The sequence below is a fragment of the Oryzias latipes genome, chromosome 18 (genome assembly GCF_053564925.1).
Source record: "Oryzias latipes strain Hd-rR chromosome 18, Olatipes_Hd-rR_3.1".
NCBI lineage: Eukaryota > Metazoa > Chordata > Actinopteri > Beloniformes > Adrianichthyidae > Oryzias > Oryzias latipes.
The window spans coordinates 22,334,908-22,348,442 of record NC_136254.1 but is presented as its reverse complement, the minus strand read 5'-3'; the positions used below and the strand labels follow the sequence as shown (position 1 = coordinate 22,348,442).

Here is a 13,535-nt window from a genome sequence, read left to right as displayed (position 1 = left end):
ACAGTAATTGTACTTATTGCCTAATTAAAAACACGGCACTGTTTGACTCATTTATCTTGAATTGAAGATTCACACCAGTTCACAGTTGCGGGCGCCTCCGAGTGCTAACCAACACACACTAATCCTGCAAGGCATGGGCGAATTTAGGGCAAGCCTGATTAGTAGTGCTACTGCTTATCATCCACAGCCAGAGGGAGAGAAGGTGGGGGTTGGGGGACACGCTGGGAAACTGGGGAGGTGGATGAGGTGGTGGGAGGCTGGAGACGGAGGATGGAGGTGAGGGAATTCAAAGGAGCGCAGCAGCAGCATCCATAGAAATCAAAACATACAATTGCACACCTCATTGCACCTCACCAGTAAACAAGTTGAATAATAGAAAGCCAAGACAGGAAGTAAAAGGGGGCAATAAATGACATCCGTTACTGTTTCTCTTGCACTGTTTCCTTCCTTACGCCGTGTTAAACAGCAACTACATACATTTTGTGCATTTTCCACAAATGTAAGTTGAGTCTTTCGTGGTACATGCATGATACACATAATTCATAAATGTTTCGGGCATCCGTCATTTGTTGATGTGAGCAAATGTCAGTTAAGGGTTTCGGCCGACGGGTCTACATGAATTTGGCCTTGGGCTGTTCAAAATTTTTGGTCTATTGAAAATTATGCAGTTTATGCGTATTTTACATAGTTTATACACAATTATTACGTACGTTGTACGCAAATGTGTGTAATACATATGCAAATTTCTAGCTTTCCATGACTGTTCCATGTGTGTCTAATAGGCTTTTCACGCATATAGAACCGGTGTATAACTTTGTATATGGCGCACATGTCACATTCAAATTATTAAATTTTTGCACGAGTCACTAAGGTATGGCATATAAACAGCGCAATAATCGCACACGGTTCATGTTCTATGTTGATTTACGCGTTCTTTGCGTGCTTTATTCATATTTCTGTGGTTTTAAGTGGTTCATCTGTGATAAATCTGTAAAAATTTCACGTCAAAGACCACAACTTTTCTCTCTTTTTCCAAGTATATTCACGTATGGCCAATTTTCATCCGTGCAGTATGCCAAAATGCTCTACATTGATTTATGTGTTCCTTGCGTGGTTTATTCATACTTCTGTGATTTTTAAAGCGGTACATTCGTGATACATATGTGAAAATTTCACAAATGAATCACAATTTGTCTCCGTTTTTTCCCACGTATATTCACATATGACTATTTTCATCCATGCATTATACGCAAAATGTATGATGTGGCTGTGTGACGTGGCCTTAAGATTTTTCTTTAGTTTTCCTCTTTTCTCCAATTTCAACCCTTTCTTTCGAGCATCTACAGCTTCCTACTGCCTCCAGGACCTGAGTCATGTGGGTCTCAGCTCTCTCTGAACCTCAGAGGAGACATCAAGGCTGTCAAGGTCATTCAGCCTTTTTGATGTCTTCACCTCTCAATGCAGAGGAAGCCCACAGCTGTAAAGAACATCACTGCAGATGAAGGCACTTATTAACATGTTGGGTTAACACTTACTGAGGACTTCCTGCTCTATTTAAGTGTGTTGCACTTTGCTGCTTAAGACTATTAGTGAATGAGTCACTTTCATAAAAGTAAAGATTAATAATTGAGTTTATAGAATATGAACCCACAACATCAATGCAGCTCTGTAGATCATTCATCCATGCTTTCATCTTCCGGGAGAAAAAAAAAACATTATTAATAAATATTACATGTTAAAACCATGTCTTCCTTGAAGAACTTTTAATATATCTATAGGAGTCAGTTGTAAACATTAACTCTACTTACATAATCTCTTCATATTTTGTTAACTTTAAAGTCTTAACTTGAGTTAAAAAACTTTCAGACAAAATGAAGCTCCACTGCTGTCGAAATAGCAGTGATGAAGTATTGTGGTTTCTCAGTCACGCCAACAAAACACTTGTTTTTTTTTCTCTCAAAATGAGCTGTTTTTTCCATTTCTGTGCTTGTTTATTTTATTCTAGCTGTACGAAAAGGCTTACAAGCTAGAACATATGAATAGCAGACACACTAAAATGTCTTTGCTGTGGCTATTATGTATTTTACTGAAGAAAATTAAGCAGAAGGGAGCGGCAGGGTGCTGTTTTTGTCATTATTAGAGGGTACTGAGTGGACCGTTAAGAGTTGCTGCAAGCATTGATGTGTATTAAAAACACTTTTCCCCAAAAAACTTTGGGTAAATTCTCCTCATAAAGTTCTCTACAGTTTTAACCCCTTTATGTCTGAGTTTATTTCCAATTATATAAAAATACTCTTCAGTGTTTTTTTCCTTTCAAGGTGATGCCAAGTGAAGTAGAGTCCTGGATTTAATGGAAGATTTCGAATTAGCGACGTACAGCATTAAACAACTAAACTTAATTCAGATGTAGTTATAATTTAGTACAGTTTTTTTTTCAATTTTGGGTTTTTAAAAAAAAGAAGTAAACATATAATTTCAATGAAAATATAGCAATATAGCCTATATTAGCTTGGCTAACAACAGGTTGTATATGTAGCCTAAGATGTAAATTGCTACTGAGTGTAATTTTATTTTGTTATTTGATTTATAAAAACCTTTTTTTTAAACTTTATTTATGTAGAACCTAAGAAATGCTAGTAAAGACACAAGTTAGAATCCAACCAATTTAAGAGATGGGGTATGTCCGAATTCCCACCCTAACCCCTATTAAGTGCCCTATATAGTGCGCCCGCCATTTTGTAGGGCTGTCCAAATCTACAATTCCAAAATCCAGTGCCCTGGAAATCACCCAGAAGTCTCTGCGAAAAACCAGTGTACATCGATGCTCACGAGATCGGCCAATATAGACCACAAAGCATTGCGTCTGAACATTTTTTACCCAGAAAATGTATTTAAATTTATTTTTTTAATAAACCAGTAACGTTTTTACCTTCAGAAGATAGTGGACTCATAAAAAATCTTCGCAAAACGCTCATATTAATTAGATTTTCACTTCGTGAAATCAATGACGTCACATCCGCCAATTTTCACATAGTGCCGCACTATGTTGCATTTTAGTAGGTAGGGGTTAGGGTGGGAATATGGACACAGCCATGGTGTTATTCATAGTTAAGTGATAGCATGCTAACAGGCTAAAATGTAGCAAATCACCTGACCTGTTTGAAATAATGTAGCCAAAGTAAACAAGAAGAAAAAACTCAACAAAACTTTGCACAGATTGCTGTCAAAGGGTTTCAAACCGATGTGCCCTCCCTTATGTTGAAACAACTCTTGGGACAGGATATACTTGAATAGCTCCCTCCTGTCATCAGTCAAGGCTAAGACAATGAGTTGCTTTTAAACAATAACCTAACCAAACATTATACCCGCAAGCACAGTTGTCTAACCATGCTCCTGCCTTAAACTCTGTCCCATGAAAGTTATGTTCCAAAACAAATCCCTCCAAATTATAATCTATCATCTCTGTATAATCTATAATAAGAGATTGTGGCAAAAAACAAAATAGTTGGTGCTAGCTCTGGAATGTTGATGCCATACCTTTCAAGAATGTAGCTTAATCCTTGAACGAGGTAGATGAAGTGAACTGAGATTTGGCCATTCTGTATATTTATATTTTCTTTCCGCAGCTTATTAGTCAAAGGAACAAAGTACATCTGGTGTTTAAATACCTTATTTTCCACACTATAGTGTGCGTTGCATTGTTATGCGCACCGTCAATGGTTGGTCCATGTTCGAAATGATGTCACTTATAAGGCGCAACGCGCTATAAGGGGCATTAGGCAAAACAAAAGAGTCAGCGAAAAGTCTGCCAGTAAAACTTAATTAACTGCGTTCATAGTAATTCTTTAGCTCGTGCTGGTTTGCGGCGCCTTCCGTCCGTGAAACCCGGGTTCGACTCCAGGCTGCTCCCTGTTCCCTTCTCTACCTCTGCCGGTTCCAAGCCCGGTTAGAGAAGGTTGCGTCAGGAAGGGCATCCGGCGTAAAACATTGCCAAATTTACCATGCGACTTGTTCGCTGTGGCGACCCCTGATGGGAGAAGCCGAAAGTGGAAGAAGATAGTAATTCTAGAACTTGTTTGTATCACGCTATACATTAGCCACGTTAAAAGCATTAGCTGTATAAGTGTATTCACGATACCTGTAACTCACAACCTAGTTTGCAACATATTAGAAAACAACCGACTGATACCGCTAAAATAAACGGTACTGTGACTATGCTAACTCTCAAACTTAAAAAAATGGAGTCTTACCCCGCTACACATTAGCCGTGTTTGCGGATTCACGAAAACATATAGACAGAGCACCGTTTACCTCTCAAAATCGTATCAATAAGCACTACCAGAATGAATCCATATACTGTATGAGGTGCGCTGTTGTTTTTTGACAAATACTAAGGCCTCAACCCTTGTGCTATCTGAGGCACTTTAACATTGAGAGTTGGGTCATCTAGACCCACTAGACAGTGCGCTGAACCTTTTTTCTTCAATGATTTGTTATCTTCACTGGTGTCCGTGGTTTACATGAAATCTTTCCACCTTTATCCACCTTTGTCATGGTAGGGAGAACACGTCAATGTAAGGGTGGGGTCCTCTGGACCCCATAAGATAGCACAAGGGTTACAGGGGATATACGATATGTAAAATATGATGTAACAGCATACATTCAAACAGAGTATGTCTTTACTGTGGGAGGAAGTGTGGCCATGCTGCAGGTCTGCCTGCTAATGGCCGTGCACTGATAGTTCACCTTAAACCGCTGTAATCTGTTGACCTTTGAAGTAGGCCTGCTCCCAGCCGCTGTGAAACAACTCAGAGGAAGCTGCAGCTGGAGCCTTTCAAAAGGCTTTGAGTGGATCATTGTTGCAGTAATTGTGTGTCTGTACAGTGTGGGACTGCGGAGATGACGCAGCTGTACCGCAGGGGGCTGAGTGAGTCTATGCATCGCTTCTCCCCATCCCGTCAGTTTTGACTGACAGATGAAGAAGGGAGGTGTATAATTCATCACTTCCTACTTGGCTGAGACTCTCCCAAATGCCCTGCAGCCACAGACCAAGGCTGGTCCCACAGAGCTCAAGTCAGTTTATTAAATCCTTAATGGACAGCCCCCACCACACATACACAGGCTCCCTCCCTTGAAGCCTCCCTGTCATATTTAATGTATAATGAATAAATGATTCATGGCAGGGGGTAGAATTTTGCATTTTCGGAGTACAGATTCATTTATACCCGTAGTAGTCATTTTTGAACTCTAAGGTCGTCACATTTTTTAAGTGCATCATTTAAAGAGAAACGAAACATGCAGTTTCTAATGTCTCTGTTAAACCTAAATGTTTTTCTTTGTCATGGTAATAATAATCATATCTTTTCATTTAAAATTAGATCACATTTGATTGAGGCTTTTATAGACATATTGCCAGAAAAATAACCCCCAAGCTAAAATGTACTATTTAACAGATTTCTAACTGTGTTTTGGTTGTAAATCATACAAATTTAAATTATTTTTCTCTCTTGTGACATTTATTAAAACTTCCCCTATGAAGGAAATTATTTTAGCAACTGACTGGTTAAGAGAAGTTATATTTAGTTAAGTAAAGTCAAGCAAAAAAATGAGCTATAAGACAAGTTTACTAGACTTCCAGAATTCTTTGTTTTATTTCATGCAACTTGAAACTGTTTTGCAATCTTTTCACCTTTTCTGTAAAGATTCCTGTTTTTTGCAAAGATGCAGACGGAAAAAAAATATTTTAAATTCAAAATACAAGCTAAACAAATCGTCATGTTTTTTTTTTTGCGTTGATGTACTTTTTGCCAGTCAGTTACACTGGCCCATACCATGATACTACCACGACACCATTAGAACTTTGCTTGCATGTTGGAATGCAGATTTCTTTCAGTTGGCTCTTTAAAAATTATGAAATTAAATGCCATTCTTATACCATACCTGAGTGCTATAACCTCCTGACAACCCAAAAAAAAAAAAAGAAAATCATCTCAAGTTCTAGTAAAGCTAAATTAAAGTTAGCATGTGTAGATTTTCTTAAGTCTTTTGCTGTTTTATTTTCATAACTTTCAAAATATATAAAAAAAAAAGTCCTGTATATTTTATGGAAATAAAAGAGACCCACCACCGGACAAACTGACAGGTTAGTAACATTTTTAAACCATAAAGAGAAAAGCATCTAAAATTAAACATGAATGATTTTAAACTGGTTTGAATTTATAGCATGTGCCTCATAAACATGGTTCAAAGTTATTTCTGTTCAAGAGTTAATGAAGCCATAGACACAATTAATGGACCTGAATATGTCTGTGAAGTTTATTGCATGGAGTACTTTTAAAGCAGCATTTGGACGTGTGACTCATTCTATTAACCGCTGATATAATCTTCTTTACTCTGTGGAGCCATGCATAGATAAAAAAAAAAAAGATTACCCATAAATAAACCCCGGCCTGCTGTGATGTGTTGCAGCATGTGCCTGGTTGTCTTCAAACCCACAAACACTACAAGTGTACTCGATAATGTGGAAACTAAAATAAACACATGAGATTTTTATCTTGTTGCACATCACAACCACAAGCCATTTTGTCTGCCTCGACTGTGTGTTAGGTCAAATGTCTGCACAAAACTATCCAAAGAATGAGGACACTACTTCTCTACACTACACTACTTCAGAAGATGAAACATAACGCCATATTTCTTTACCGAGTTGTGTTTTTTGGAAGAGATCTAGACGTGTGTGTGTGTTTGGCTGTAAGAAGGGCAGATGGTGTCGCTCTAGGAATCATCTCCCGACATTCGGGTGGAGGGCAAGTGGTGGCCCCGTGTGCATGGCAGTGTGTGTCCTACATAACCAGTGAGGACGAGTTCACAAGGACATGGCTGCAGATCTTGCCTTTGGCCCGTGTCAGTAACACTCTCGTCTGCTGCGATGCGCATGGGTGCATGTATGTGTTAATCCATCAAGTCAATGCCGCAGCCAATGGACAGAAACCCACATCAGGAGCAGGTTAGAGAAGCAGGACAAGAAAAATATTGAAAATTGCAAAAAGGGGCTGAAGGGGATTGTGTAATGGTCGTCTTCCTGAATGCCACTCGGTTGTCTTTTGAAGCCTAATTTGGCTGCAAGCTGGTTGAGATGTTTAGTTTTGATAGTGAGGGCTTTATCAGCAGCTGTATTGTTCTTCAGACGCATTATTTGTGTTCCTCCACATCTCTGTCCTCACTCAGACTGATTTCCAGGAAGTACAAGCCCTGCTGGACTACCTGGAGGCTTCTGGCTGAACAGATGTCCCCTTAATGGATGGGTTTGTGTCAAATGTTATGGGAAACACAGACCGACTGGATGGATTCAGGAGGAGAGGAATGGTCTATGATTCAGGGACAGGGTGATGTCACTGTGTTGGGATCTTTTTTTTTTCTTTTCAGTTCAGAGAGCAGCACAGGCAGAGCAGCAGATGGATCCTAAGTGGGAAACTGTGTCGACACTGAGTGGGGATTCATAGAAAATCCTCATTTATTTTTGCAGGTTTCATCCATAAAAGAAAAACGGAAATCAACATTTTTTAAACTAATTTTGTTGATAATCTTTGAACTTATCGAATCATATCATTTTTTGGAAAACTGGATGAACCTGCAGCATCATGAAGAGCTCTTATTTGAACTATAGTTTTTCACAATAACGGCGCAAAAAGAAGAAAAAGCTGTGATGAGTTTTAGCTTTAAAAAATAATAATTTCCTCTATAAATTTAACAAGTAAAGGATGTTTATCTCTACAAAACAAGAGGGTGTGCCTAAGTCATTGTATCAAATGCGGACAAACTTAACTTCTTTCAAGATACCCAGGTTGGTTTTTCTGCAAACAAAAATAATCTGAAAAAAAATCCAATATTTTTTTTTTTTTACATTTAAAACCATTTTTCACAGCGGCTTTCTAATCTAAAGAAAAAGAAAGTTATTCAAGTTTTATGACAAAGAAATCTTGATTATTGTGGGAACAAAAATAAGAAATTTGTAAAAATAGTTCATCACATGAAAAATGAGATAAACTTCGTCAACTCAGATTTCATTCTTTTTAGAAGCTTTCTGCAAGAAATTACAAGAGTCTCCAAAGGTTTATGTTCAGATTTCCTCTTTGTTTCTTTATTTTAAAGGCACTTTTCTTTTAGAGGTCTATCTCATTGTACTTGACCTTTTTATTATACAGCAAGGCATCTTATAGAAAAAAGCATCACTTTAAAACTTTGAAAATATATTTGAAAAAAGTCAGAATAATTACTGACAAGTATACATTTAAAAAATAAAGTTTATCTGAAGACAGTCAGACTAATACCGGTAGATTTTTTTAAATATCGATACCTGATATACTCAAATTATGCAAATATCATCTGATACCGACACTAATACGACAAATCTGTATTGAAATGTGTGTTCCAGATTCGGTATCGTCCGATATCGATATTAGATGGTTATAATGATTACAGTCAGGTTCAGATGTGATACAAATCTAGAAGGAGCGGGCCTGTCGACTCACACACTCAAATGTTATAAACATCCCTGTTTCTACAAAAATGTTCACGTGTCAACATGTACACAATACAACTAATGCTCACACACGTATACCTATGCATTCAAACTAACTAGTGTGAAACATTTTATTCAGTCACGCAAACTATTTGTGCAAAAGTGAGCTAACGCCTGTGCTCGAGAGAGTGTTTATGTTCTTCTAAAGTGGATGATGGAATGTAGAAAGAAGGCAGGAGAGTACCCAGTCATCCCCACACCAAGACCCCCGCCGCAGCAGGAGCGGCAGCCAGGACCCCCCAACACCAGCACGGTAGCAGATAGAGAAAATCCGCCTACTGGGCAATGACATCCGCTACCCGGGCCAGGGCCAGCAGGACTGCCACAGGGGCCCCTAAAGCCAGAGAGCAGGGAGGCATAGGGTACAGAGAGTAAAAAACTCCAGACAAACTGATATAACCATACTGGCTCAACATATCGACATTATCGGGATGGCTGTTCCAGTAATGGTATGGGTATGTCTGTTCCAGTATTGGTATGGGTATGTCTGTTCCAGGATCTGTATCGGTATGGGTATGTCTGTTCCAGTATCAGTATGGGTATGTCTGTTCCAGTAACGGTATGGGTATGTCTGTTCCAGTATTGGTATGGGTATGTCTGTTCCAGTATCAGTATGGGTATGTCTGTTCCAGTATCGGTATGGGTATGTCTGTTCCAGTATCAGTATGGGTATGTCTGTTCCAGTATCAGTATGGGTATGTCTGTTCCAGTATCGGTATGGGTATGTCTGTTCCAGTATCAGTATGGGTATGTCTGTTCCAGTATTGGTATGGGTATGTCTGTTCCAGTATCAGTATGGGTATGTCTGTTCCAGTATCGGTATGGGTATGTCTGTTCCAGTATCAGTATGGGTATGTCTGTTCCAGTATCAGTATGGGTATGTCTGTTCCAGTATTGGTATGGGTATGTCTGTTCCAGTATCGGTATGGGTATGTCTGTTCCAGTATCAGTATGGGTATGTCTGTTTCAGTATTGGTATAGGTATGTCTGTTCCAGTGTCGGTATCGTCCGATATCGATGTTGGCACGACATCCCTTTCAAATATGTTCAGATGAAATATTTTATAAACTGCCTATGAAATAATCCATTACAATTTCCCCCTTTTTTGTGAATCTTGTAGTATATTACTATTATGATGTATTATGTCTGTTCATAGTGTTTCGTCCTTACATTACCTGTTGCTCATTGTGTTTTGTATTTTAGCGCATGTTAAGGTTGCGTTTTTGTGTTTGATGCATTCTAATCGCTGCATCTTCAACTTGTCTGTCTCATCTTCTTTTTTTGCACTCAAAGAGTTCAGCATTGAAGCTCTTAAAAACAGCGCCTTTACTCTCTTACACACAATGCTTTGTTGTTCAGAGGGAAGAGTAGGAGGAAGACTTCAAAAGCTTGGTGGATTTGATTCATGCCACAGTTTCCAGAGCAGAAAACAAATATAGATGTTATTACACGCCGTCTATTATGTAGAAGATGACTTCATTATTTATTATACATTAAGACGATGCATTATTCAGTTTTAGCTTTCCTCAGGAGTGGATTTTGAAAGAGTGAAATATTCCAAAAACAGATGCAAAAAACCCTGGAGGGATGTTTAAAACAAACAGCTGCAGAGTTGTGTGTGTTCTGTAGATAGAAAAAAGGAGGGAAAAGGGGTAAAATTAGAAGGAAAAGTGGGATTAAGTGAGGAATTAGAGGAGTTATTGTGACTGGTTGAAATAAAATGGGGGCTGTAGCAGTTGTTACTCTTTAAATCTCTTTAAAAAGGAGTGGTCTTCAAATCTTGTCTTTAGTTTCTTAAAGTGTCGTCAATGCATGATGGAAAACTTACTTTTTTCTTTTCCGTGCAGATTTTTAAAAAACCTGAGTTCACGTCTCTCCTCTGGTTTGTAGATATCACTTTGGGTCCACAAATGTTCAAGAACGTCACCGACTTCAGCACCTTTCTACTCGACCGTTCATCAGGCGTGCTCTACCTGGGCGCCAAAGACGCCATATTGGCTGTTGACACCAACAACCTCAACCAGCAGCCAAGAAAGGTTGGAAGATGAAAAGGCATTTTTATTGATATGTGGTAAATGTCATAAAATAAGTTGCAAATGGTTTCTAATTTGTATCTAATGTCTTTGACTTAATAATCAGCGTCAATACAACATCTCAAACTAGGAAAATTGCTATCTAGCACATTGTCAAATATAACATTTACCCTTTAAAAATGTTTTTAGCAGCCAGTCTATTTCACATATTCAAATCTTTTGGTCAACCATCAGGAGAACTTAGAACAACTATGGTCCACATGACTGTAAAGAAGAAGCGTCTGCTTTTTGGAAAGCATTGTTATCTGTTTAAAAACAGTTTTGTGGTTTGCTAAAAGATATGAAATATATTTAATAAAAAAACTGGGAAAAATTCTGATTTCTAGATAGCATAGTTTCAAGAGTGTGGTTGAAGCATCATTTTCGGGGCAGCTTTGCTGACCGGCAACAGGTAATTAAAATCATCAAGACGATAATATATGAAATGTTCTACCGTATAATGCTACAAAATAGTGTAAACACCAAAATAAATAAAAGAAAAAGTTAATAGTGATCGTCATGTGTTTTTTTTTTTTTTGGGTTGACGTACTTTTTGCCAGTCAGTAACACTGGCCCAAACCATGATACTACCCCCACACCGTTAGACCTTTGCTTGCATGTTGGAATGCAGATTTCTTTCAGTTGGCTCTTTAAAAAATACGAAATTACAATTCATATTAAAGTAAACTTTTCCAAATTAAACATGTTTTGTTTCATTACATCAGACAAAATGAAGACACTGAAGTTACTAATCTCTGAGTACAGTGAGAGACGTTCAGTGACATTAATTACCGATCACGTCTTGCTAAGTCACTTGGGATTCAGGAGGTGGAGCTGTTGTCTGCTAATTAGAAGATTGGCGTCGGCCATTTACATGTATGTGTCCTTGGGCAAGGCACTCGATATCCCACTGAGTGCCTAGAAAATATGTTTGATCTAATTAAGAACCTCTCTAGAGCTTAAAAAGCTGTGGAAAAATGGATTGTAGTGTGAAAATGATTAACTTTGATAGAAGGTGCTATAACACCAAAATTAGAAGCGACTTATCCAGGTCTGTTTGTTGTCTCACTGTCTCTCCAGATTGTTTGGGATGTGCCAGAAGACAAGAGGAAATCATGTGTGGCTAAAGGAAAAACAGAGGTGAGAATCTGTTTTTGTGTGAGTGTGTTCAATTTATAGTTGTACAGTGCTTGTTCATCAATGTAAATCAGTTGATTCTGAGAAAAGTGGCTTTGTGTAGTTATGTAACAGTTTGTGGTAGTGATAGGTCAGAATTAGCTGCTTTGCGTTAATTTTGTAAACAGTCGAAGAGTTGCGGTATGTCAAAGAGCGTGTGTTATTTAGGTGTCACCGGCGACACTGGAGCTGTCCCCAGCAACAGGAAATGACACGCTCTTTGAATTACTCCAACTTTTTGATCATTAGCGCAATTAAAGTCATTCTAGTGCTATCTCCACACCAGGCATTAAAACACGTTGAAGTTGCCACTCCCATTACTTTAATACACGTATTTGTGCTTTTTGGGCTTCCGTGTTCAAAACCTGCATTCAAGCGAAGCTTGAAGTTCGCAAGTTTTCAAGTCCGTTTTCGGGCTCCAATTTTAAAATGCAAAAGTTAAACGAATTGAACTTTTACAAATCAGGGACTCGGAATTGGGTGGGATGTATGGGTATCGTCCTTTTCAAAGTACCAACTGTTTGAAAATTGATCATGGAGGAATTTTAATAATCATGGTTTCTGCCCAGATGGAATTATGTTACAGCAGTTCTTCATTATTAAATTGGAATAGAGCTTTAAAAGAAAAGGCCTGGAATAAGATTCACAAAATTTAAACCAATACTCTTAGGCACATGCGCTAATATCAATTAGCAACAGTGTGTGCTAAAAGAACGTTTAAGAGCGTTCAGTGAGTTCTTAAACATGCATCACATGTCAGGTGTGTACGGAGGATTCTCGGGTTTCTCCGCTTTCAGAATCTGTTGGAATTGTTTAATTGTGTAAGGGGTGCCCAAATCCAGACCTCAAGGGCCAGTGTCTCACATGTTTTCCAACCAATCTGCCATTGAAGCTCCTCATTGGCTGAACACACCTGAACCAGGTATCAGCAGAATATAATGTGGGATTTCTGGAAAACCAGCAAGACGTTGGCCGTCAAGGCTGGGATTTGGGTTGGCGGTGAATTATTATTAATTAACAATATTGAACCATTTGGGATTTTTAAAAAAAAGTTTATAATAATCAGAACAGATATTAGTCCTAATAGGTTCAGGTGTCTCTCTTTCATTCTTTGTTTGCCCGTTAAAAAGACCTGTTAGCCCTCCAGTAAGACCTAGCTGAGTGAAAATGGTCTTTTTTGGAAGACGTCACTTTTTTTTTTTAAAGAATCAAATATTTGTCGCTTTAATCTCAGTCCAGGTCTTCTCTGGGTCCAGTGGGGGTAAGGACCCACATTGGATGGATTCTGGGTGGAAGTTGGCAGAGAGGAAATAGTGCGAGACTACTGTGGGTTCCTCAGCAACAACTGTACTAAGTCATGTAGAACTAATTCTTCCATATAAAAAACAAACAAACCCCAAAATAAAACAGATTTTTAAAGTAACTGATTTTATCCAAGTATCTTTACAGTAGTGTTCTGTACCCAGACTGTTTGGTGTTATTTCTATTGAACAGATGACTGTGTTTTCTAACCTTGTTGTACCGTTGGACATCTGATGAGAAGTTCTGGGACGAGCGCCAGTGTGATTGTGTGGGTTTGTGATGCTAGAACAGCAGGAGTCTGAGAGGGTCTATCAGGTCACAAATGTACTGTAGCCTTCCAGGGACACCATAGAAAAGGCTCACGGCTTGAGTTTGCATCCTAACTACTTACGGTTAACACTTTT

At 38.5% G+C, this 13,535-nt stretch overlaps 1 protein-coding gene across 4 annotated transcripts in view; it reads left to right on the top strand.

The window, feature by feature from the left end:
- The window catches only part of sema4f (sema domain, immunoglobulin domain (Ig), transmembrane domain (TM) and short cytoplasmic domain, (semaphorin) 4F), a 60,377-nt gene that overhangs the window by 34,812 nt on the left and 12,030 nt on the right, over positions 1 to 13,535 (top strand). For all 4 annotated transcript variants that reach the window (XM_023966005.2, XM_023966006.2, XM_078936037.1 and 1 more), the window contains 2 exons: positions 10,472 to 10,617; positions 11,734 to 11,793. In XM_023966005.2, the coding sequence (XP_023821773.1) occupies positions 10,472 to 10,617; positions 11,734 to 11,793 (206 nt within the window). The remainder of the gene's footprint in view (positions 1 to 10,471; positions 10,618 to 11,733; positions 11,794 to 13,535) is intronic.